At 43.0% G+C, this 25,965-nt stretch overlaps 1 protein-coding gene across 1 annotated transcript in view; it reads left to right on the top strand.

Annotated features, from left to right (window-relative positions):
- crocc2 (ciliary rootlet coiled-coil, rootletin family member 2) overlaps positions 1 to 25,965 on the top strand; it is a 105,023-nt gene that overhangs the window by 41,966 nt on the left and 37,092 nt on the right. Inside the window, exons 10-16 of the mRNA XM_064953054.1 lie at positions 2,164 to 2,333; positions 5,321 to 5,500; positions 7,014 to 7,148; positions 7,499 to 7,642; positions 13,353 to 13,591; positions 22,141 to 22,300; positions 22,375 to 22,542. Coding sequence (XP_064809126.1) covers positions 2,164 to 2,333; positions 5,321 to 5,500; positions 7,014 to 7,148; positions 7,499 to 7,642; positions 13,353 to 13,591; positions 22,141 to 22,300; positions 22,375 to 22,542 — 1,196 coding nt within the window. The remainder of the gene's footprint in view (positions 1 to 2,163; positions 2,334 to 5,320; positions 5,501 to 7,013; positions 7,149 to 7,498; positions 7,643 to 13,352; positions 13,592 to 22,140; positions 22,301 to 22,374; positions 22,543 to 25,965) is intronic.

The following is a 25,965-nucleotide window of genomic DNA, read 5'->3' as shown; positions in this document are numbered from 1 at the left end:
ACTATAGACATCAAGAAAGCCAGTCGGTTGATTACTGACAAGTTTTTCCAACACTTTTGATAAACAGGGCAAAATAGAAATTGGCCAATAACAGTTAGGATCAACTCTCCACCTCTAAATAAAGGATGAACATTGGCTGCCTTCCAAGCATGATAGGGGCAGCAACCTTAAAGAAGAAAGGGTCTAAACCATCTGACCCAGATGTTTTTGGGGTCAAGTTTAAGGAGCTCCTTTAGCACCTCGGACTCAGTAACTGCCTGCAGGGAGAAACGTTGTGGCGATGCAGGGGAAAAAGAGGAAGGAGCATTGGAGATAGTCACATTAGAAGGGGTAGGAGATGAGGAAATGTTGAACGGACAATGATGCATGGCTGAGTCAAATAGGAATCCTGACTTAATGAAGTGATGATTAAAGAGCTCAGCCATGTGCATCTTGTCAGTAACAACCACATCATCAACATTAAGGGACATGGGCAGCTGTGAAGAGGCTTTATTCTCCAGGTCTTTAACCATTTTTCAGAACATCTTGGGGTTAGACCCACAGAGTGAGAACTGCTCCTTAAAGCAACTAACTTTGGCCTTCCGGATAAGTGCCCTTATTTCTCATTTTCCTGAACGAGAGCCAGTCAGCCTGAGTATGAGTGTGCCGAGCCTTTCGCCAAATAGAATTCCTGAGGTGGAGTAACTCTGCCAGATCACGATCGAACCAGGGGCTGAACCTGTTTGTAATTCTAATCTTCTTTATGCGGGTTTGTTTGTTAACAAGACCACTGAAAATATCAAATGAAGAAGGTCCAAGCATCTCCGACAGAGGATCAGGCTGATTCTGTAACAATTTCCAGAGGCCAGGTCATGAAGGAAGGATTGCTCATTAAGGTTGTTTAGCAAGCGTCTATGACAAATCAGGACAGGTCGCTTCACTGAGCAGCCATTACGAACACAGGCTGTAAAACAGTGATCACTGAGGTCATTACAGAAAATACCAGACTGATACCTAGCAGGATTATTTGTGAGGATAACATCAAGGAGAGTAGCCTTCTCTGGGTGGTTGGAGTCATACCTTGTGGGATTGGTGATAATCTGAGAAAGATTTAAGGAGTCCCATTGCTTTAGGACTTGGTCAGGTGCTTTAAGCATGTCCCTGTTTAGGTCACCTAGCAGGACAATTTCAGACAGTGTAAGGGGCCAGGAGAGAGTTTAGGGTATGTAGGGTACAGGCCGGTGCTGATGGAGGACAATAGCATCCATCAACAGTCATCAAAGAGATATTTGAAAGTGTAATGCTTAACACCAGCAAATACAATAGTTTGGGGACAGACTTAGTGGAGACAACCAAGCACCTTGGTAAAGATTGCCACTCCACCACCTTTGGAAGATCTGTCTTGCCGAAAAAGGTTATGACCAGAAAGGTTAACATCAGTATTCAAAACACTCTTCCTTAATCACATCTCAGTAATGACCAACACATCTGGATTGGAGCTATGAACCCACACTTTCAATTGATCCATATTAGGTGATAAGCTTAACGTGCAGAAAACCCAGGCTTTTAACGAGAGCAGAAATCAGTGAAGCAGATATCAGAGCACAAGTCCGATTTGGGGCCTTGCAACAGTAGATGGGTCAGGATGTACATGGACATTTCGTGATATCATCAACAGTAATACAATCAGGGCACGGCAAAGGACAGGGAGAGCTCTGAACTCTTTTTTTCATGAATTCAAAGCCTGCGAGAGGTGGTTAGAGAGTCAGTCATGAGTGTGGGAACAAACAGACTGTCCCACGGTTGGGTAGACGAGCAATTTCATAGTCAACAAAGCATGCAGGAGTAATGAGGCAAATAGCATAAAGTACAGTAAAAATATATATAACGACTTGGGGCTAGCCGTTGTAAGTTCAAAGAGTCACTCGCCCCAACAGTGAGTGTGTGTGATGGAGGCGAGCAGAATCACGGGAGACAGGGGGGAGTGTGGCGGGGGTACCCGCACCAGACAGGGGGAGACAGACTGCTAATTCATGATAAAAATTTAAAAAAAAAAATGTTTTAAGATGGCGGTAATCATGAATGCATTGAGTTCCGGCTCGAAGGACCGTATTGCTAAATGTCCATTATAAATAAATATCAGTGTAAAATGACAGATTAATGTGAACTTGTGTGTCTGTCCAGGCGAGGTGGCCCGTTTAAAGGCGGAGGTTGAGCTACAGGTGTCCCGGGCGGCGCAGGAGAGAGAGGAACTGGAAACCAAGCTGGCTCATGCAGAGAGGAACCACCGGATAGCCCTCAGCACCAAAGAACACAGCCACAGAGAACACCTGGAGCAGGAACACGTCGACAAGGTAAAATACAGTTGTTAGAGAGGAACAGTACTGTTATGGAATCAAACTCCTCATACAATATATTTAATTGTTTTAGTTAACTTAAGGCAAGTCAGTTAAAAAAAACAAATTCTTATGTACAATGAGTGACTACAGGGGAACAGTGGGTTAAACTGCCTTGTTCAGGGACAGAAGGACAGATTTTTAACGTGTTCACGCTAAGGGGTTCCACACCCCCCGCTCAACTCAAACCGTGGCGCACAGAATGCAAAAATATTCTTAGAAATATTTAACCTCCACACATTAACAAGTCCAATAGCTCAAATGAAAGATAAACACCTTGTTCATCTACCCAGCGAGTCAGATTTCTAAAATGTTTTACGGCGAAAACATAGCACATATGTATGTCAAACCACCACAAAGACACAGACGATATGTAGCCATTTTGTCAAACAAAAGATGCAATCACAAACGCAGGATTAAAAGAAAAACAATTCACTAACATTTTGAAAATCTTCATCAGATGACAGTAATAGGACATGTTACACAGTACATTTGTTTTTTTCAATAATATGCAATTTATATCCATAAATCTCCGTTTACATTGACGCCATGTTCAGTAACTGCTAAAAAATGTAAGGAGAAATGATAACTCCACCAGATAATGCCAGATAACAGCAATACACATCATAAACTTTGACTAAATATACATGTTCTACATATAGTTAGAAAGATACACTGCTTCTTAATGCAATCGCTTTGTCACATTTATTTTTAATGTTACAGAAATCGTTAGCTATTCAATAATCTGAGACGGCGCTCAGACATAAGCAATATTTCTCTGCTATGTTGGAGTCAACAGAAACACAAAATTACAACATAAATATTCCCTTACCTTTGATGGTCTTCGATCAGAATGTAGTGGAAGGAGTCATACTTACCCAAAACAGCGTTTGGTTTCAAGTCGTGTGTCTTTTGCAAATGCGACAAATTCCAGCTGAAATGCATTCAAAATTACTTCTGGTCTCGAGGGGTTGCGCATCAAAACTTCAAAATTACATATTATATGTCAACTAAACTGGTCAAACTACAGGGGCTGAATAATTTTGCACGCCCAATTTTTCAGTTTTTGATTTGTTAAAAAAGTTTGAAATATCCAATAAATATCGTTCCACTTCATGATTGTGTCCCACTTGTTGTTGATTCTTCACAAAAAAATACAGTATTATATCTTTATGTTTGAAGCCTGAAATGTGGCAACAGGTCGCAAAGTTCAAGGGGGCCGAATACTTTCGCAAGGCACTGTAAGTGCAGAATCAAGCTTTAGGATGTTATTAAGGTACAAAACAATTGGCGATTCGACCGGGCAAACTATTCTTCTCGTGCAAGTTGGAACAAAGGGAGCTCTGTGCGCAACGCGCGCCTGAAAGTGCATGTATTTTCTCGCGACACCCAGTATTTAGCCTTCCAAAGGGTCAAAGCTTGCGGGATTTGCACAATTAAACGCTCTGCTGATAGAAGACATCTCGCGGAAGACATAGAAACTGATCCCAGATCCATAGCTGGTTGGGAAGGGTGGGGGCGATGACGTCAAAGTTGGCCCAACTTCCCTGATGAGAAAACTAGTTTGGGAGATTGGCTGCCCTGTGAGTTCTGCTTTACATACAGACATAATTCAAACGGTTTTAGAAGCTTTAGAGTGTTTTCTATTCAATAATAATTATTATATGCATATATTAGCAATTTTGGACAGATTTTTATTCAGTTTACTATGGGCACGCAATTCATCCAAAGGGGGCAGTATTGTCCCGAGCCTTAATTAACTTGTCACATCGGGGAATCAATCCAGCAACCTTTCGGTTACTGGCACAGCGGTCTAACCACTAAGCTACCTGCCGCCCCGACTGACTGATCTCTATAGTACAGTACATAACTGACTGATCTCTACAGTACATAACTGACTGATCTCTATAGTACAGTACATAACTGACTGATCTCTATAGTACAGTACATAACTGACTGATCTCTACAGTACATAACTGACTGATCTCTATAGTACAGTACATAACTGACTGATCTCTATAGTACAGTACATAACTGACTGATCTCTATAGTACAGTACATAACTGACTGATCTCTACAGTACATAACTGACTGATCTCTATAGTACAGTACATAACTGACTGATCTCTACAGTACAGTACATAACTGACTGATCTCTACAGTACATAACTGACTGATCTCTATAGTACAGTACATAACTGACTGATCTCTATAGTACAGTACATAACTGACTGATCTCTACAGTACATAACTGACTGATCTCTACAGTACAGTACATAACTGACTGATCTCTATAGTACATTACATAACTGACTGATCTCTACAGTACAGTACATAACTGACTGATCTCTACAGTACAGTACATAACTGACTGATCTCTATAGTACAGTACATAACTGACTGATCTCTACAGTACAGTACATAACTGACTGATCTCTACAGTACAGTACATAACTGACTGGTCTCTACAGTACAGTACATAACTGACTGATCTCTATAGTACAGTACATAACTGACTGATCTCTACAGTACAGTACATAACAGTCTGATCTCTACAGTACAGTACATAACTGACTGATCTCTATAGTACAGTACATAACTGACTGATCTCTACAGTACAGTACATAACTGACTGATCTCTACAGTACAGTACATAACTGACTGGTCTCTATAGTACAGTACATAACAGTCTGATCTCTACAGTACATAACTGACTGATCTCTATAGTACAGTACATAACTGACTGATCTCTATAGTACAGTACATAACTGACTGATCTCTATAGTACAGTACATAACTGACTGATGATAAATGCTCATCAGACAATCTTTGAATGTTGTCATTTTTTTGCCGTTGTATGACCTAGAGCTGTATTTAAAACAAATCATTTGTGTGTGTGCGTCCGTGCGTCCGTGCGTGCGTGCTTGATGTGATGTGATGTGCAGGAACAGCAGTGTGTGAACCTAATCCTGCAGAGGGAGCGTGCAGAGGCCCAGCTACGATCCCATTGTGAGCAGCAGCGTTTGCAGAGCCAGGCTGACCTGCAGCAGCTGCAAGAGGAGATGGTCCAGCTGCAACAAGTCTGCAACAATAGCCTGCTGCAGGCCGAGAGCACTAAACAACAGGTAGAGGTGTGTGTGTGGACATCTTTACATGTCCTGAGGACAGGGGAAACAGCGAGAGCTATTCCCATCATGTAGCCCTGGTGTTGCTAGTGTGTTTTGTAAAAGTATAAAACTATTTGGTTATAAATATAGTATCAAAAGTAAAAAAATAGAAATAATTTCAAATTCCTTATATTTAACTTCTTGCGTCGAGCAATCCCGTATCCGAGAGCGTAATCATAGCCTCACGCTCATTAGCATAACGCAACGTTAACTATTAATGAAAATCGCAAATGAAATAAATATATTGGCTCACAAGCTTAGACTTTTGTAAACAACACTGTCATCTCAGATTTTCAAAATATGCTTTTGAACCATAGCTACACTAGCATTTGTGTAAGAGTATTGATAGCTAGCCTAGCCTAGCATTCAGCCTAGCATTCAGCAGGCAACATTTTCACAAAAACAAGAAAAGCATTCAAATAAAATAATTTACCTTTGAAGAACTTTGGATGTTTTCAGACTCTCAGTTAGATAGCAAATGTTCAGTTTTTCCAAGAATATTTGTGTAGGAGAAATCGCTCCGTTTTGTTCATCACGTTTGGCTAAGAGAAAAACCTGAAAATTCAGTCATTACAACGGCAAACTTTTTTCCAAATTAACTCCATAATATCGACAGAAACATGGCAAACGTTGTTTAGAATCAATCCTCAAGGTGTTTTTCACATATCTATTCGATGATAAATCATTCGTGGCAGTTGACTTTCTCCTCTGAACCAAATGGAAAAGTGCACGCAGCTGGAAATTGCGCAATAATTTCGACAAAGGACACCAAGCGGACACCTGGTAAATGTAGTCTCTTATGGTCAATCTTCCAATGATATGCCTACAAATACGTCACAATGCTGCAGACACCTTGGGGAAACGACAGAAAGTGTAGGCTCATTCCTGGTGCATTCACAGCCATATAAGGAGACATTGGAACACAGCGCATTCAAAATCTGGGGCATTTCCTGTATTAAATTTCATCTTGGTTTCGCCTGTAGCATTAGTTCTGTGGCACTCACAGACAATATCTTTGCAGTTTTGGAAACGTCAGAGCGTTTTCTTTCCAAAGCTGTCAATTATATGCATAGTCGAGCATCTTTTCGTGACAAAATATCTTAAAAGAGCGCCCCCTATATCGAAGAAGTTAAGCAGACCAGATGACACCATTTAAAACATTTTATGTATGGATAGCCAGGGGTACACTCCAACACTCAGAGATAATTTACAAATAAAGCATTTGTGTTTAGTGAGTCCTCCAGATCAGATGCAGTAGGGATGATCAGGGATGTTCTCTGTTTAATGAGTCCTCCAGATCAGAGGCACATTATTTACTTTAGTAATGTAGTGAAGTTATAGTAGTCAAAAATATAAATAGTAAAGTACAGACCCCCAAAAAACAACTTAAGTAGTACTTTAAAGTATTTTTACTTAAGTACTAAACACCATGACTAAATAATGTAATTGTTACTCTATTTCCATGGCCCAGGCCCTGTCCCAGAAGGAGGGGGAGAAGGCAGCCCTGACAGAGAGGCTTGCAGGCCTACAGCAGGATCTGGAGACAGCAAGGCTGGAGATGGAGAGAGGCAGGAGAGATGCTCTGAGCCTTCACGAACAGGACAAGGTAGGGAACCATGATGGTTGGGGTCAATTGGAAGTGATTTTATTTGGAAAAAAATGAAACAACTTATGAAATAAATTTCTTATCCGTTTCAGTTTATTGAATTGGAATGTCGAATTACTTCTTGATTTGACTGAATTCAATTAAAATTGACCTCAACCCGGTAACCGTGATGGAGACATGATGACTGGTTTGGGACTACAAAGGCAGATGAGAGAGAAAACATTGTTATGACTGTCGCATAACTATAAGCTCTTTCCTCTAGCTTTTAAACAAATATTTCAATCCATCTCTCGACCCCTTTGATCACTTAGTTTCCCCCCCTCCCTTCCTCTCTCCGTCGATCTCTTTAGGACAGTATAGCAGGTCTTCAGTGTGAGCTGCAGTCCCTGCGTTCTCGCTTCGAGGAGTCTCTGAGTTCCCATGAGTCATCAGAGAAGAGTCTGACTGAGCAGGTCAGAGAGCTCAACCAGCAGAGAGAAACAGCACGACATGAGGTGAGTGGCCCTTCAATCACCCTCTCCTCCCTGCCTCACCCTCTCCTCCCTGCCTCACCCTCTCCTCCCTGCCTCACCCTCTCCTCCCTCCCTGCCTCACCCTCTCCTCCCTCCCTGCCTCACCCTCTCCTCCCTCCCTGCCTCACCCTCTCCTCCCTCCCTGCCTCACCCTCTCTTCCCTCCCTGCCTCACCCTCTACTCTCTGCCTCACCATCTACTACTGACGACTGTGACTAGATATATGCTAGTACTGTGTCTAGATAGATGATAGTACTGTGTCTAGATAGATGATAGTACTGTGACTAGATAGATGATAGTACTGTGACTAGATAGATGATAGTACTGTGACTAGATAGAGGGATAGTACTGTGACTAGATAGATGATAGTACTGTGACTAGATAGATGATAGTACTGTGACTAGATAGATGATAGTACTGTGACTAGATAGATGATAGTACTGTGACTAGATAGAGGGATAGTACTGTGACTAGATAGAGGGATAGTACTGTGACTAGATAGATGATAGTACTGTGACTAGATAGATGATAGTACTGTGACTAGATAGAGGGATAGTACTGTGACTAGATAGATGATAGTACTGTGACTAGATAGAGGGATAGTACTGTGACTAGATAGATGATAGTACTGTGACTAGATAGATGATAGTACTGTGTCTAGATAGATGATAGTACTGTGACTAGATGGAGGAGTGAGGGTGTGGTGAGAAGTGGGGTTGTGTGAGGGGTGAGGGAGAATGAGGAGTGGTGGTGTGGGAGCGGTTATGAGTGGGGTGAGGGAGGGAGGGAGGGAGGGAGGGAGGGAGGGAGGGACTGTTCCGAAAGACAGAACTGCCACCCTATTCCCTGTATAGGACACTTCAACAGTGTAGTGTTGACCCTGATCAGAATAGTACACTAGGAAATAGTCCCTGACCAGAATAGTACACTAGGAAATAGACCCTGATCAGAATAGTACACTAGGAAATAGACCCTGATCAGAATAGTGCACTAGGAAATAGACCCTGATCAGAATAGTACACTAGGAATTAGACCCTGATCAGAATAGTACACTAGGAAATAGACCATGGTCAGAATAGTACACTAGGAAATAGACCCTGATTAGAATAGTACGCTAGGAAATAGACCCTGATTAGAATAGTACACTAGGAAATAGACCCTGATCAGAATAGTACACTAGGAAATAGACCCTGATCAGAATAGTACACTAGGAAATAGACCCTGGTCAGAATAGTACACTAGGAAATAGACCCTGATCAGAATAGTACACTAGGAAATAGACCCTGATCAGAATAGTACACTAGGAAATAGACTCTAAACAGAACAGTAGGAAATAGTTTCCACCAGTTCACCATTTGGGACGCACCCTAGTGAGCAGTCTTTCCCTCTCTCACTCTCTGGTTACCTAGGGAACTTGCCTAGGTAACCAGAGAGTCTCAGTGCTTATTTCCATTCATCAGGTGACTCTTAAAAGAGCATTTTGGGTTGTTGGAGTAGCAGACAAGAGGCAGTGAGAGTGGTGGTGTGTACTATTGTGTGCGTCCTGCTAGAACGGAGGAGAGTCCCGCTCTCATACTCTCAAGGAAGAAAGAGGTCATTGCCCTCATCCGTGAGATGCAACGCCACCCTTACGGACACAGCCCAGGGACACAGTGCTTTATGGCGGAGTGGTGGATTGTGGGAATGTGCCTGTCATGGAGAAATGCAAGCTGGGCCCATGTGGAACTGACAAATAACTTCTTGCCAATTCAAATGCACGCAGTACACACTATCAATACTCCACAGTAATGTTCCGTTCCACATCTGTGAGTTCTCCCACCGGTTTTCGTATTTATATTTTATAAATGAGGACATGCGTGCTCTTTTACTGAACTTGACCAACTGTGCACAGCATTACTGAGGACATTTGTATCTGAAGCTTCGGATTCAGGGATTTAAAGTACCTATCCAATTTCAGATGTGTAAATATGTCTACAATTTTTCTTACGAGTTTTGTATTTGTTTAACAGTTCTTCAGGATCGGTGCCCCCCCCCCCCCCCACCGCGCCCTCACGGGACGGTTGAGCTAACGTAGGCTAATGCGATTAGCATGAGGTTGTAAGTAACAAGAGTATTTCACAGGACATAGACATACACTACCGTTCAGAAGTTTGGGGGTCACTTAGAAATGTCCTTGTTTTTTTTCTCTTCCTTTATCCATTTTATTCAACTGTTCCCTGCAAAAAAAAGACAGCTCAGATGTACGAGTGCCTTTCTGAATGTTGAATCCTAAACAACCTGCCTACACATGGTTTAAAGTACAATACCAACACAGTTACTGGAGCAGGTCAAAGCAGTGTGCTGGAAAACCTTAGTAGAACATGGGTGGAGTAGGCATTGTGGTGCTGGTAAACCTTGGTAGAGCCTGGGTGGAGTAGGCATCGTGGTGCTGGTAAACCTTGGTAGAGCCTGGGTGGAGGGGGCATCGTGGTGCTGGTAAACCTTGGTAGAGCCTGGGTGGAGGAGGCATCGTGGTGCTGTAAAACCTTGGTAGAGCATGGGTGGAGTAGGCATCGTGTTGCTGGTAAACCTTGGTAGAGCATGGGTGGAGTAGGCATCGTGGTGCTGTAAAACCTTGGTAGAGCATGGGTGGAGGAGGCATCGTGGTGCTGGTAAACCTTGGTAGAGCATGGGTGGAGGAGGCATCGTGGTGCTGGTAAACCTTGGTAGAGCATGGGTGGAGGAGGCATCGTGGTGCTGTAAAACCTTGGTAGAGCATGGGTGGAGGAGGCATCGTGGTGCTGGTAAACCTTGGTAAAACCTTGGCATCTCAATTGACAGCCTTTTCCTTTAGGTTTATAGCGCACTATTTTGGACCAGTGCCTGAGTCAAAAGTAGGGCACTTCATTGAGTGCCATTTGGTGCGCAGCCTTGTCTCTGAGAGAGCTATAACAGACACTGTCAGACATGGCAGAACCTCCCTGATCTTCCCTTGTTTGATTATTTGAACCTCCCTGATCTTCCCTTGTTTGATTATTTGAACCTCCCTGATCTTCCCTTGTTTGATTATTTGAACCTCCCTGATCTTCCCTTGTTTGATTATTTGAACCTCCCTGATCTTCCCTTGTTTGATTATTTGAACCTCCCTGATCTTCCCTTGTTTGATTATTTGAACCTCCCTGATCTTCCCTTGTTTGATTATTTGAACCTCCCTGATCTTCCCTTGTTTGATTATTTGAACCTCCCTGATCTTCCCTTGTTTGATTATTTGAACCTCCCTGATCTTCCCTTGTTTGATTATTTGAACCTCCCTGATCTTCCCTTGTTTGATTATTTGAACCTCCCTGATCTTCCCTTGTTTGATTATGAGACTAATCCAGGCTCAGGATTCTCATGCATGACAATGACAGAGACAGAGAGAGAATAAATTCCCATATCTACCAGTGAAGTGAAGAACAAACACCAGTGTAAATACAACCCTTATTTATGCTTATTTATTTTCCCTTTTTGTACTTTAACTATTTCCACATAATATGACATTTGAAATGTCTTTATTCTCTTGGAACTTTCGTGAGTGTAATGTTTACTGTTCATTTTTTTAATTGTTTATTTCACTTTTGTTTATTATCTATTTCACTTGCTTTGGCAATGAAAAACATATGTTTCCCATGGTAATAAAGCCCTTAAATTGATTTGAATTGAGAGAGAGAGATAGAGAGAGCGAGAGAAAGCAAGAGCGCTCTTGGTAATATAATGAAATCCAAGTTGGAGTTAACCCCTCGTGTAAATAAGTCAGTGTTTATTTTCTCTCCTGCTGCAGGGAGAGGCAGGCTCCGATGAGATGGGACAGGTTCCCCTAGCTTCACTCTCATCTACTTGAGGACCACAATCAGAGGGCTCTCCTCTACCCTCCAGACCTGGATTCAAATAGTATTTGAATTATTCCCAATACTTTAACTGAGCTTGGCTGTCACTGTGGAAACAATGCAGTAGTCCATCATATGAACATTTCGCACTTCAGGCAGACTAAATCAAACGCTTATGAATGATTTTGAATAGTATTTGAACCCAGGCTATTCTCCATCCCCTCTTTCCCCTGAGTAGTAGTTGAACCCAGGATACTCTCCATCCCCCCCTTTCCCCTGAGTAGTAGTTGAACCCAGGATATTCTCCATCTCCCCTTTCCCCTGAATAGTTGTTGAACCCAGGGTATTCTCCATCCCCCCCTTTTCCCTGAATAGTAGTTGAACCCAGGATATTCTCCATCCCCCTCTTTCCCCTGAATAGTAGTTGAACCCAGGATATTCTCCATCCCCCCTCTTTCCCCTGAATAGTAGTTGAACCCAGGGTATTCTCCATCCCCCCCTTTTCCCTGAATAGTATTTGAACCCAGGGTATTCTCCATCTCCCCTTTCCCCTGAATAGTATTTGAACCCAGGGTATTCTCCATCTCCCCTTTCCCCTGAATAGTATTTGAACCCAGGGTATTCTCCATCTCCCCTTTCCCCTGAATAGTATTTGAATCCAGGATATTCTCCATCCCCCCCCCCCCCATTTCCCTGAAATTAAGTTTGATGGGTTGGAAAGGGAGAGGATTAGAATTGATGAGAAGAAAACATATTATGTGACCTGTATAAACATCATGCCTCTCCCTCCTCCCTCCTCCCTCCCCTCTCCTCCCTCCTCTCCTCCCTCCTCCCACCTCATCTCCTCCCTCCTTCCTCCTCTCTCCCCTCTCCTCCCTCCTCCCTCCCTTCTTCTCCCTCCACCTCTCCTCCCTTCTCTCCTCCCTCCACCTCTCCTCCCCTTTCCTACCTCCTGTCTTCCCTCCACCTCTCCTCCCCTCTCCTCCCTTCTCTCCTCCCTCCCTCTCCTCCCCTCTCCTCCCCCTCTCCTCCCTCCACCTCTCCTCCCTCCACCTCCCCCTCCCTCCACCTCTCCTCCCCTCTCCTCCCTACACCTCTCCTCCCCTCTCCTCCCTACACCTCTCCTCCCCTCTTCTCCCTCCACCTCCCCTCTCCTACCTCCAGTCCTCCCTCCTTCTCCTCCCCTCTCCTCCCTTCACCTCTCCTCCCCTCTTCTCCCTCCACCTCTCCTCCCCTCTTCTCCCTCCACCTCTCCTCCCCTCTTCTCCCTCCACCTCTTCTCCCTCCACCTCTCCTCCCCTTTCCTTCCTCCACCTCTCCTCCCCTCTCCTCCCTCCACCTCTCCTCCCCCTCTCCTCCCTCCTGTCCTCCCTCCACCTCTCCTCCCTCCCCTCTCCTCCCTCTACCTCTCCTCCCCTGTCCTCCCTCCACCTCTCCTCCCTCCTCCCTCCCCTCTCCTCCCTCCTGTCCTCCCTCGACCTCTCCTCCCCTCTCCTCCCTCCACCTCTCCTCCCCTCTCCTCCCTTCTGTCCTCCCTCCACCTCTCCTCCCCTGTCCTGCCTTCCTTGGTCTGGTTAATTTGAATCAGTCTTGGGCCTAGATTCAATCCGTATCCCAGAATATCTGCGCTATAACGTAATAAAAATGTCGAGACAATGTTTCTGCGTTCGCGGAGACTGCATACACAGTAAACACTGCCTCTGCAATCACGCTATAAAGCGGGACTTCTGCAATACGGATTGAATCAAGTCCAACGTGGTCTCTTGGGTTCGAGTGCTCCGATCTCCATCTCTGGTTTGAAGCCTCAGTGAGCTCCTCTTCTCATCTCCATTCCCTGGTCCTGCTAGGTGGAGGGTCTTCGGCGGGACCTCCATCAGGCAGAGGACGAACGTGACGCAGGGCGAGAAGAGCTGATCGAGTCCCACAGGGAGCTGAGGGAAGTGGCTCAGGTGAGGGATGACCAGAGGAAGGAGGTGCTGGACCTCAGGAGGCTGCTGGGGGACGAGATCCGAGACAAGGAGGCCATCCACTCCTCCAACCAGGAGCTCAGAGCTGCAGTGAAGAGAGCAGAGAACGACAACAACAGGTACAGTCACTCTGCTCCATACAGACAACAGGTACAGTCACTCTGTTCCATACAGACAACAGATACAGTCACTCTGTTCCATACAGACAACAGGTACAGTCACTCTGTTCCATACAGACAACAGGTACAGTCACTCACCGTCCCATACAGACAGCAGATACAGTCACTCTGTTCCATACAGACAACAGGTACATTCACTCTGCTCCATACAGACAGCAGGTACAGTCACTCTGTTCCATACAGACAACAGGTACAGTCACTCTGTTCCATACAGACAGCAGGTACAGTCACTCATTGTCCCATACAGACAACAGATACAGTCACTCTGTCCCATACAGACAACAGGTACAGTCACTCTGCTCCATACAGACAACAGGTACATTCACTCTGCTCCATACAGACAACAGATACAGTCACTCTGTCCCATACAGACAACAGGTACAGTCACTCTGTTCCATACAGACAGCAGGTACAGTCACTCTGCTCCATACAGACAACAGGTACAGTCACTCACCGTCCCATACAGACAACAGATACAGTCACTCACCGTCCCATACAGACAACAGGTACAGTCACTCACCGTCCCATACAGACAACAGATACAGTCACTCTGTTCCATACAGACAACAGATACAGTCACTCTGTTCCATACAGACAACAGGTACAGTCACTCTGTTCCATACAGACAACAGGTACAGTCACTCTGTTCCATACAGACAACAGGTACAGTCACTCTGTTCCATACAGACAACAGGTACATTCACTCTGCTCCATACAGACAACAGGTACAGTCACTCTGTTCCATACAGACAACAGGTACAGTCACTCTGTTCCATACAGACAGCAGGTACAGTCACTCTGCTCCATACAGACAACAGATACAGTCACTCTGTCCCATACAGACAACAGGTACAGTCACTCTGTTCCATACAGACAACAGGTACAGTCACTCTGCTCCATACAGACAACAGGTACAGTCACTCTGTTCCATACAGACAGCAGGTACAGTCACTCTGCTCCATACAGACAACAGATACAGTCACTCTGTCCCATACAGACAACAGGTACAGTCACTCTGCTCCATACAGACAACAGGTACAGTCACTCTGCTCCATACAGACACCAGGTACAGTCACTCTGTTCCATACAGACACCAGGTACAGTCACTCTGTTCCATACAGACACCAGATACAGTCACTCTGTTCCATACAGACACCAGGTACAGTCACTCTGTTCCATACAGACACCAGGTACAGTCACTCTGTTCCATACAGGCACCAGGTACAGTCACTCTGTTCCATACAGACACCAGGTACAGTCACTCTGTCCAATACAGACAACAGATAGTCACTCTGTTCCACACAGACACCAGGTACAGTCACTCTGTTCCACACAGACACCAGGTACACTCACTCTGTCCAATACAGACAACAGATAGTCACTCTGTTCAATACAGACAACAGATAGTCACTCTGTTCAATACAGACAACAGATAGTCACTCTGTTCCATACAGACAACAGATACAGTCACTCTGTTCCATACAGACAACAGATACAGTCACTCTGTTCCATACAGACACCAGGTACAGTCACTCTGTCCAATACAGACAACAGGTACAGTCACTCTGTTCCATACAGACAACAGATACAGTCACTCTGTTCCACACAGACAACAGATACAGTCACTCTGCTCCACACAGACAACAGATACAGTCACTCTGCTCCACACAGACAACAGATACAGTCACTCTGTTCCACACAGACAACAGATACAGTCACTCTGTTCCATACAGACAACAGATACAGTCACTCTGTTCCACACAGACAACAGATACAGTCACTCTGTTCCACACAGACAACAGATACAGTCACTCTGTTCCATACAGACAACAGATACAGTCACTCTGTTCCACACAGACAACAGATACAGTCACTCTGTTCCATACAGACAACAATCCCACTCCATATGATGAGGCCCACACCCGAAAATACTCTGTACAGTCAGAGATAGCATAAAGACTTTCTGACAGGTCTTTTTAGACAGGCCTATGTTTCTGCTTATCGTTTCCAACATTTTGGCAGGCTATTTGTTATAAATGATTTATCTATGATTAAACATGTGCAGCTTCTCTTCTGTCATTATTGTTGCCCCAAGAAGACATTAATAAAAACCCTCACCAGAATGATGTCATAAAGGGATAGAATGAATGATGTCATAAAGGGATAGAATGAATGGTTCAATCTGGTTGACATCAGTAACGTTGGTTTTCTCTTTCCTCTGTCATCTCTGCTTCTCTCACGCAGCAAAGACATTTAGGGACCGGGGAGAAAATGCAATAATGGGGATAAAACCGAATGGGGGTGGTGGGGGGGATTTTCAGTGAAACATTTATAAATTACATCAGTTTGACTGGTTTTAAGGATATTAGAAGCTGTTAAAACAATCCAACATGTTTTTGATAAGATTTAATTTCGGCTTGGGTTGGTATTTTATGTGGTTGAAACACTAGCAGCTTATAGGATGCTAATAAAGAAAGCACCGCCAAATTTGCAAACGGTCCCTAACCGTGCATTTATAATCTCAACATGCTGAAAGAAGTCATGTTTCTAAACTCCTGTTCCTCAAGTTGTTTCATTTCACCAAAACATTTCCAACCATTAGACTACTGTTCTGGTCCTCTCTTCTATAACATTAGACTACTGTTCTGGTCCTCTCTTCTATAACATTAGAATACTGTTCTGGTCCTCTCTTCTATAACATTAGACTACTGTTCTGGTCCTCTCTTCTATAACAGACTACTGTTCTGGTCCTCTCTTCTATAACATTAGACTACTGTTCTGGTCCTCTCTTCTATAACATTAGACTACTGTTCTGGTCCTCTCTTCTATAACATTAGACTACTGTTCTGGTCCTCTCTTCTATAACATTAGACTACTGTTCTGGTCCTCTCTTCTATAACATTAGACTACTGTTCTGGTCCTCTCTTCTATAACATTAGACTACTGTTCTGGTCCTCTCTTCTATAACAGACTACTGTTCTGGTCCTCTCTTCTATAACAGACTACTGTTCTGGTCCTCTCTTCTATAACATTAGACTACTGTTCTGGTCCTCTCTTCTATAACATTAGACTACTGTTCTGGTCCTCTCTTCTATAACAGACTACTGTTCTGGTCCTCTCTTCTATAACATTAGACTACTGTTCTGGTCCTCTCTTCTATAACATTAGACTACTGTTCTGGTCCTCTCTTCTATAACATTAGACTACTGTTCTGGTCCTCTCTTCTATACCATTAGACTACTGTTCTGGTCCTCTCTTCTATAACAGACTACTGTTCTGGTCCTCTCTTCTATAACATTAGACTACTGTTCTGGTCCTCTCTTCTATAACATTAGACTACTGTTCTGGTCCTCTCTTCTATAACATTAGACTACTGTTCTGGTCCTCTCTTCTATAACATTAGACTACTGTTCTGGTCCTCTCTTCTATAACATTAGACTACTGTTCTGGTCCTCTCTTCTATAACAGACTACTGTTCTGGTCCTCTCTTCTATAACAGACTACTGTTCTGGTCCTCTCTACTATAACATTAGACTACTGTTCTGGTCCTCTCTTCTATAACATTAGACTACTGTTCTGGTCCTCTCTTCTATAACAGACTGCTGTTCTGGTCCTCTCTTCTATAACATTAGACTACTGTTCTGGTCCTCTCTTCTATAACAGACTACTGTTCTGGTCCTCTCTTCTATAACATTAGACTACTGTTCTGGTCCTCTCTTCTATAATATTAGACTACTGTTCTGGTCCTCTCTTCTATTACAGACTACTGTTCTGGTCCTCTCTTCTATAACATTAGACTACTGTTCTGGTCCTCTCTTCTATAACAGACTACTGTTCTGGTCCTCTCTTCTATAATATTAGACTACTGTTCTGGTCCTCTCTTCTATAACATTAGACTACTGTTCTGGTCCTCTCTTCTATAACAGACTACTGTTCTGGTCCTCTCTTCTATAATATTAGACTACTGTTCTGGTCCTCTCTTCTATAATATTAGACTACTGTTCTGGTCCTCTCTTCTATAACAGACTACTGTTCTGGTCCTCTCTTCTATAATATTAGACTACTGTTCTGGTCCTCTCTTCTATAACATTAGACTACTGTTCTGGTCCTCTCTTCTATACCATTAGACTACTGTTCTGGTCCTCTCTTCTATAACAGACTACTGTTCTAGTCCTCTCTTCTATACCATTAGACTACTGTTCTGGTCCTCCCTTCTATAGCATTAGACTACTGTTCTGGTCCTCTCTTCTATAATATTAGACTACTGTTCTGGTCCTCTCTTCTATAACATTAGACTACTGTTCTGGTCCTCTCTTCTATACCATTAGACTACTGTTCTGGTCCTCTTCTATAACAGACTACTGTTCTGGTCCTCTCTTCTATAACATTAGACTACTGTTCTGGTCCTCTCTTCTATAACAGACTACTGTTCTGGTCCTCTCTTCTATAACAGACTACTGTTCTGGTCCTCTCTTCTATAACATTAGACTACTGTTCTGGTCCTCTCTTCTATAACATTAGACCACTGTTCTGGTCCTCTCTTCTATAACATTAGACTACTGTTCTGGTCCTCTCTTCTATAACATTAGACTACTGTTCTGGTCCTCTCTTCTATAACAGACTACTGTTCTGGTCCTCTCTTCTATAACATTAGACTACTGTTCTGGTCCTCTCTTCTATAACAGACTACTGTTCTGGTCCTCTCTTCTATAACATTAGAATACTGTTCTGGTCCTCTCTTCTATAACATTAGACTACTGTTCTGGTCCTCTCTTCTATAACAGACTACTGTTCTGGTCCTCTCTTCTATAACAGACAACTGTTCTGGTCCTCTCTTCTATAACATTAGACTACTGTTCTGGTCCTCTCTACTATAACAGACTACTGTTCTGGTCCTCTCTTCTATAATATTAGACTACTGTTCTGGTCCTCTCTTCTATAACAGACTACTGTTCTGGTCCTCTCTTCTATAACATTAGACTACTGTTCTGGTCCTCTCTTCTATAACATTAGACTACTGTTCTGGTCCTCTCTTCTATAACATTAGACTACTGTTCTGGTCCTCTCTTCTATAACATTAGACTACTGTTCTGGTCCTCTCTTCTATAACAGACTACTGTTCTGGTCCTCTCTTCTATAACAGACTACTGTTCTGGTCCTTCTATAACATTAGACTACTGTTCTGGTCCTCTCTTCTATAACATTAGACTACTGTTCTGGTCCTCTCTTCTATAACATTAGACTACTGTTCTGGTCCTCTCTTCTATAACATTAGACTACTGTTCTGGTCCTCTCTTCTATAACAGACTACTGTTCTGGTCCTCTCTTCTATAACAGACAACTGTTCTGGTCCTTCTATAACATTAGACTACTGTTCTGGTCCTCTCTTCTATAACAGACTACTGTTCTGGTCCTCTCTTCTATAACATTAGACTACTGTTCTGGTCCTCTCTTCTATAACAGACTACTGTTCTGGTCCTCTCTTCTATTACAGACTACTGTTCTGGTCCTCTCTTCTATAACATTAGACTACTGTTCTGGTCCTCTCTTCTATAACAGACTACTGTTCTGGTCCTCTCTTCTATAACATTAGACTACTGTTCTGGTCCTCTCTTCTATAACAGACTACTGTTCTGGTCCTCTCTTCTATAACATTAGACTACTGTTCTGGTCCTCTCTTCTATAACAGACTACTGTTCTGGTCCTCTCTTCTATTACAGACTACTGTTCTGGTCCTCTCTTCTATAACATTAGACTACTGTTCTGGTCCTCTCTTCTATAACAGACTACTGTTCTGGTCCTCTCTTCTATTACAGACTACTGTTCTGGTCCTCTCTTCTATAACATTAGACTACTGTTCTGGTCCTCTCTTCTATAACAGACTACTGTTCTGGTCCTCTCTTCTATAACAGACTACTGTTCTGGTCCTCTCTTCTATAACATTAGACTACTGTTCTGGTCCTCTCTTCTATAACAGACTACTGTTCTGGTCCTCTCTTCTATAACATTAGACTACTGTTCTGGTCCTCTCTTCTATAACAGACTACTGTTCTGGTCCTCTCTTCTATAACAGACAACTGTTCTGGTCCTTCTATAACATTAGACTACTGTTCTGGTCCTCTCTTCTATTACAGACTACTGTTCTGGTCCTCTCTTCTATAACATTAGACTACTGTTCTGGTCCTCTCTTCTATAACAGACTACTGTTCTGGTCCTCTCTTCTATAACAGACTACTGTTCTGGTCCTCTCTTCTATAACATTAGACTACTGTTCTGGTCCTCTCTTCTATAACAGACTACTGTTCTGGTCCTCTCTTCTATAACAGACAACTGTTCTGGTCCTTCTATAACATTAGACTACTGTTCTGGTCCTCTCTTCTATTACAGACTACTGTTCTGGTCCTCTCTTCTATAACATTAGACTACTGTTCTGGTCCTCTCTTCTATAACAGACTACTGTTCTGGTCCTCTCTTCTATAACAGACTACTGTTCTGGTCCTCTCTTCTATAACATTAGACTACTGTTCTGGTCCTCTCTTCTATAACAGACTACTGTTCTGGTCCTCTCTTCTATAACAGACTACTGTTCTGGTCCTTCTATAACATTAGACTACTGTTCTGGTCCTCTCTTCTATAACAGACTACTGTTCTGGTCCTCTCTTCTATAACAGACAACTGTTCTGGTCCTTCTATAACATTAGACTACTGTTCTAGTTATCTCTTCTATAACATTAGACTACTGTTCTGGTCCTCTCTTCTATACCATTAGACTACTGTTCTGGTCCTCTCTTCATTAACAGACTACTGTTCTGGTCCTCTCTTCTATAACATTAGACTACTGTTCTGGTTCTCTCTTCTATAACATTAGACTACTGTTCTGGTCCTTCTATAACATTAGACTACTGTTCTGGTCATCTTCTATAACAGACTACTGTTCTAGTTATCTCTTCTATAACATTAGACTACTGTTCTGGTCCTCTCTTCTATACCATTAGACTACTGTTCTGGTCCTCTCTTCTATAACAGACTACTGTTCTGGTCCTCTCTTCTATAACAGACTACTGTTCTGGTCCTCTCTTCTATAACAGACTACTGTTCTGGTCCTCTCTTCTATAACAGACTACTGTTCTGGTCCTCTCTTCTATACCATCAGACTACTGTTCTGGTCCTCTCTTCTATAACAGACTACTGTTCTGGTCCTCTCTTCTATAACAGACTACTGTTCTGGTCCTCTCTTCTATAACATTAGACTACTGTTCTGGTCCTCTCTTCTATAATATTAGACTACTGTTCTGGTCCTCTCTTCTATAACAGACTACTGTTCTGGTCCTCTCTTCTATAACAGACTACTGTTCTGGTCCTCTCTTCTATAACAGACTACTGTTCTGGTCCTCTCTTCTATAACATTAGACTACTGTTCTGGTCCTCTCTTCTATAACAGACTACTGTTCTGGTCCTCTCTTCTATAACATTAGACTACTGTTCTGGTCCTCTCTTCTATAACAGACTACTTTTCTGGTCCTCTCTTCTATAACATTAGACTACTGTTCTGGTCCTCTCTTCTATAACATTAGACTACTGTTCTGGTCCTTTCTTCTATAACATTAGACTACTGTTCTGGTCCTCTATTCTATAACAGACTACTGTTCTGGTCCTCTCTTCTATAACAGACTACTGTTCTGGTCCTCTCTTCTATAACAGACTACTTTTCTGGTCCTCTCTTCTATAACATTAGACTACTGTTCTGGTCCTCTCTTCTATAACATTAGACTACTGTTCTGGTCCTTTCTTCTATAACATTAGACTACTGTTCTGGTCCTCTCTTCTATAACATTAGACTACTGTTCTGGTCCTTTCTTCTATAACATTAGACTACTGTTCTGGTCCTCTCTTCTATAACATTAGACTACTGTTCTGGTCCTCTCTTCTATAACATTAGACCACTGTTCTGGTCCTCTCTTCTATAACATTAGACTACTATTCTGGTCCTCTCTTCTATAACAGACTACTGTCCTTGTCCTCTCTTCTATAACATTAGACTACTGTTCTATATAGTTAGACCAGATACACTGAGGCTCTAGAGTTGAGGTTTAGTCTACACACTAACGTCAGATACAAATATTGAAAGTAAAACCTCACTGTGGCTCATAAATATGAATTGCACAAGAATGATACATTTCTGAATTTTTTTATGCATTGTTTTCTCTTTATTCAACCCCCTGCCCTTCATTCACATCCTAAAACCACCAGTCCCGCGGGTATAACAATGGGGATTGTGAGTTCTGACTCAACCCCACACTATTTGAAATGTGACAATATTTTTCTTCAATATTTTGACAGTAATCTACCTCTATAACCCTGTCTCTGCCTCCATCTCCGTCAGCCTCTGGCTTAGCGTTAAGGACAAGGAGCAGAAAGTGTATTTTTGTAATAGTTTGTACAGTAATCTACCTCTATAACCCTGTCTCTGCCTCCATATCTCTCATCAGTCTGCGGCGTAGCCTGGAGGACAAGGAGCAGAAAGTGGTGGTGCTGGAGGTGTGTAAGATCTCCCTGCAGCAGGAAGTGTCCAAGCTGAGGAGCACCATGAGAGAGTTGGAGAAGTCCCGGCTGCAGGCACGCAGAGAGCTGCAGGAGCTACGCAGACAGGTGAGGCTTCATCTTCTTCTTCTTGTTCTTCTTCTGCCTCAGCCTCTAATCAGTCTCTATCTCTACCTGTTCAGGTGAAGATCTTAGAGAGGGAGGCTGCCCAACAGAGGGAGGAGATGGGAGAACTGCAGGCCAGGGTGTGTCAGGAGGAGGTGAAGGAAGAGGAGGCGAGGAGGGAGTCCTTCAGTCTTAAACAGAGAGTCCTGGAGAGCGAGGCGGGCAGGGAGGCGGCCATCAAGGAGGTACATTACCATGGGAGGCCCACAGGGCTGGGGGAGGAAGACAGGAAGGAGGTATATTACCATAGGAGGCCCACAGGGCTGGGGGAGGAGGACAGGAAGGTTGTCAGGAACGAGGTAAATGTGCTAATTCCGTTTTTTATCTGTAATAAAGTTGCTAAAATAAAAAAAATAAAAAAATATTTGTCATTATGGGGTATTGTAATGTCATGATGGGGTATTGTGATGTCATTATGGGGTATTGTGATGTCATTATGGGGTATTGTGATGTCATTATGGGGTATTGTGATGTGATTATGGGGTATTGTGATGTCATTATGGGGTATTGTGATGTGATTATGGGGCATTGTGATGTCATTGTGGGGCATTGTGATGTCATTGTGGGGCATTGTGATGTCATTGTGGGGTATTGTGATGTCATTATGGGGCATTGTGATGTCATTATGAGGTATTGTGATGTCATTATGAGGTATTGTGTGTAGATTGATGACGGGGGTAAAAATCTATTTAATCCATTTTAGAATAAGGCTGTAACTTAATTATCAAAATGTGGAAAAAGTCAAGGGGTCTGAATAATTTCCGAATGCAATGTATGTAACTTACAGGTAGTAGTCCGCTACACAGCCTCAATAACAACATGCTTCAGCAAACATCGCGTCCAGCCACAACTAGCTGCAGAATAGCTGCAGTGATTACAGTATGGGGAGGAAGGGCCGAGGATGTTCTACTGCCACTCTCCAATGAATAACCTTTTGTCAGCCTGGCTGGGGTTTAACACACTGTGGGTGTACAGCCTTCACACGGTATTCACACCCTTTTACTTTTTTACACATTTTGTTGTGCTACAAATGGATTTCATTTTTTTTATCAAAGATCTACACAAACTACTCTGCAATGTCAAAGTGGAAGTAAAATTCTAACATTCTAACATTAATTAATATATATATATATATATACTGTATATACTGTATATATAAAGTGACTTTGGAAAGTATTCAGACCCCTTGTCCTTTTCCACATTTTGTTACATTACAGCCTTATAACAATTCCTCAGCAATCTACACACAAGGCACCGTAATGACATCACAATACCCTATAATGACATCACAATACCCTATAATGACACCACAAGACCCCATAATGACAAAGAAAAAACAGGGTTTTAGAATGTATTGCAAATGTATCAGTATTCAGACCCTTTGCTTGGAGACTCTAAAATTGAGCTCAGATGCATCCTATTTCCATTGATCATCATTGAGATGTTTCTACACCTTGATTGGAGTCCACTTGTGGTAAATTCAATTGATTAGACATGATTTAGAAAGGCACACTCTTTTCTATATAAGGTCCCACAGTTAACAGTGCATGTAAGAGCAAAAACCAAGCCATGAGGTCGCAGGAATTGACCGTAGAACTCCAAGACAGGATTGTGTCGAGGCACAGATCTGGGGAAGGGTAGCAAAACATTTCTGCAGCATTGGAGGTCCCCATGAACATAGTGACCTCCATCATTCTAAAATTGAAGAAGACACTTTCTAAATCTGGATGCCCGGCCAAACTGAGCAACCGGGGGACAAGGGCCTTGGTCAGGGAGGTGACCAAGAACCTGATGGTCACTCTGACAGAGCTCTTGAGTTCCTCTGTGGAGACGGGAGAACTTTCCAGAAGGACAAGCATCTCTGCAGAACTCCACCAATCAGGCCTTTATGGTAGAGTGGCCAGATGGAAGCCACTCCTCAGTAAAAGGCACATGCCAGCCCACTTGGAGTTTGCCAAAAGGCACCTAAAGAATTTCAGACCATGAAAAACAATATTCTCTCGTCTGATGAAACCAAGATTGAACTCTTTGGCCTGAATGCCAGGTGTCACGTCTGGAGGAAACCTGGCACCATCCCTACGGTGAAGCATGGTGATGGCAGCATCATGCTGTGGGGATGTTTTTCAGGGGCAGGGACTGGGAGACTAGTCAGGATGGAGGCAAAGATGAACGGAGAAAACTACAGAAAGATCCTCGATGAAAACCTGTTCCAGAGTGCTCAGGACCTCAGATTTGGGTGAAGGTTCACATTCCAACAGGACAATGACCCAAGAGGACAATGACAGCCAAAACAATGCAGGGCTGGCTTCGGGACAAGTCTCTGAATGACCTTGAGTGGCCCAGCCAGAGGCCGGACTTGAACCCAATCGAACATCTCTGGTGAGACCTGAAAATAGCTGTCCAGCGACGCTCCCCATCCAACCTGACAGAGCCTGTCCTCTTCTGGCTGTGCCGGGTTGAGAGTAAAGGGTCTGAATACTTATGTAAATGTGATATTTCAGTTATACATTTTTTATAAATTCGCCAAAAATAAATTTAAAAACAGTTTTTGCTTTGTCATTATGGTCTATTGTGTATATTTGATTTATTTATTTATTTGATTTCACCTTTATTTAACCAGGAAACCCAATCGAGAACAAGTTATCATATACAACTGTGATCTGGCCAAGATAAAGCAAAGCAGTTGGACAAAAACAACAACACAGAGTTACACATAAACGTACAGTCAATAACACAAAAGAAAATAAAAATAGAAATATCTATGTACAGTGTGTGCAAATGTAGAAGAGTAGGGAGGTAAGGCAATAAACAGGCCATGGAGGCTAAAATAATTACAATTTAGCATTAACACTGTGGTGATGGATGTGCAGATGATGATATGCAAGTAGAGATACTGGGGTGCAAAAGAGCAAGAGGGTAAGCAATAATATGGGGATGAGGTAGTCTGTGTGCTATTTACAGATTGGCTGTGAACAGGTACAGTGATCGGTAACGGGCAGGTGGGTGCAGGGAGCGATCGGTTGAAGAGCATGAACTTAGTTTTACTAGCGTATAAGAGCAGTTGGAGGCCTTGGAGGAAGTATTGTATGGCGTTGAAGCTCGTCTGGAGGTTTGTTAACACAGTATCCAAAGATGTGCCAAATGTATACAGAATGGAGTCATCTGCATAGAGGTGGATCAGAGAATCACCAGCAGCAGGAGCGACATCATTGATATATACAGAGAAAAGAGTCGGCCCGAGAACCCTGTGGCACCCCCATAGAGACTGCCAGAGGTCCAGACAACAGGCCCTCGGATTTGACTTACTGAACTCTATCTGAGAAGTAGTTGGTGAACCAGGCGAGGCAATCATTTGAGAAGCCAAGGCTATTGAGTCTGCCGATAAGAATGTGGTGATTGGTATAGAATGCGGTGATTGGTATAGAATGTGGTGATTGGTATAGAATGCGGTGATTGATATAGAATGCTGTGATTGGTATAGAATGCGGTGATTGGTATAGAATGCAGTGATGATTGGTATAGAATGCGGTGATGATTGGTATAGAATGCGGTGATGATTGGTATAGAATGCGGTGATGATTGGTATAGAATGTGGTGATGATTGGTAT

This window comes from Oncorhynchus masou, chromosome 31, assembly GCF_036934945.1.
Source record: "Oncorhynchus masou masou isolate Uvic2021 chromosome 31, UVic_Omas_1.1, whole genome shotgun sequence".
Taxonomy (NCBI): domain Eukaryota; kingdom Metazoa; phylum Chordata; class Actinopteri; order Salmoniformes; family Salmonidae; genus Oncorhynchus; species Oncorhynchus masou.
Note: the sequence above shows the minus strand (reverse complement) of the source record. Positions and strands in the feature narration are given on the sequence as shown.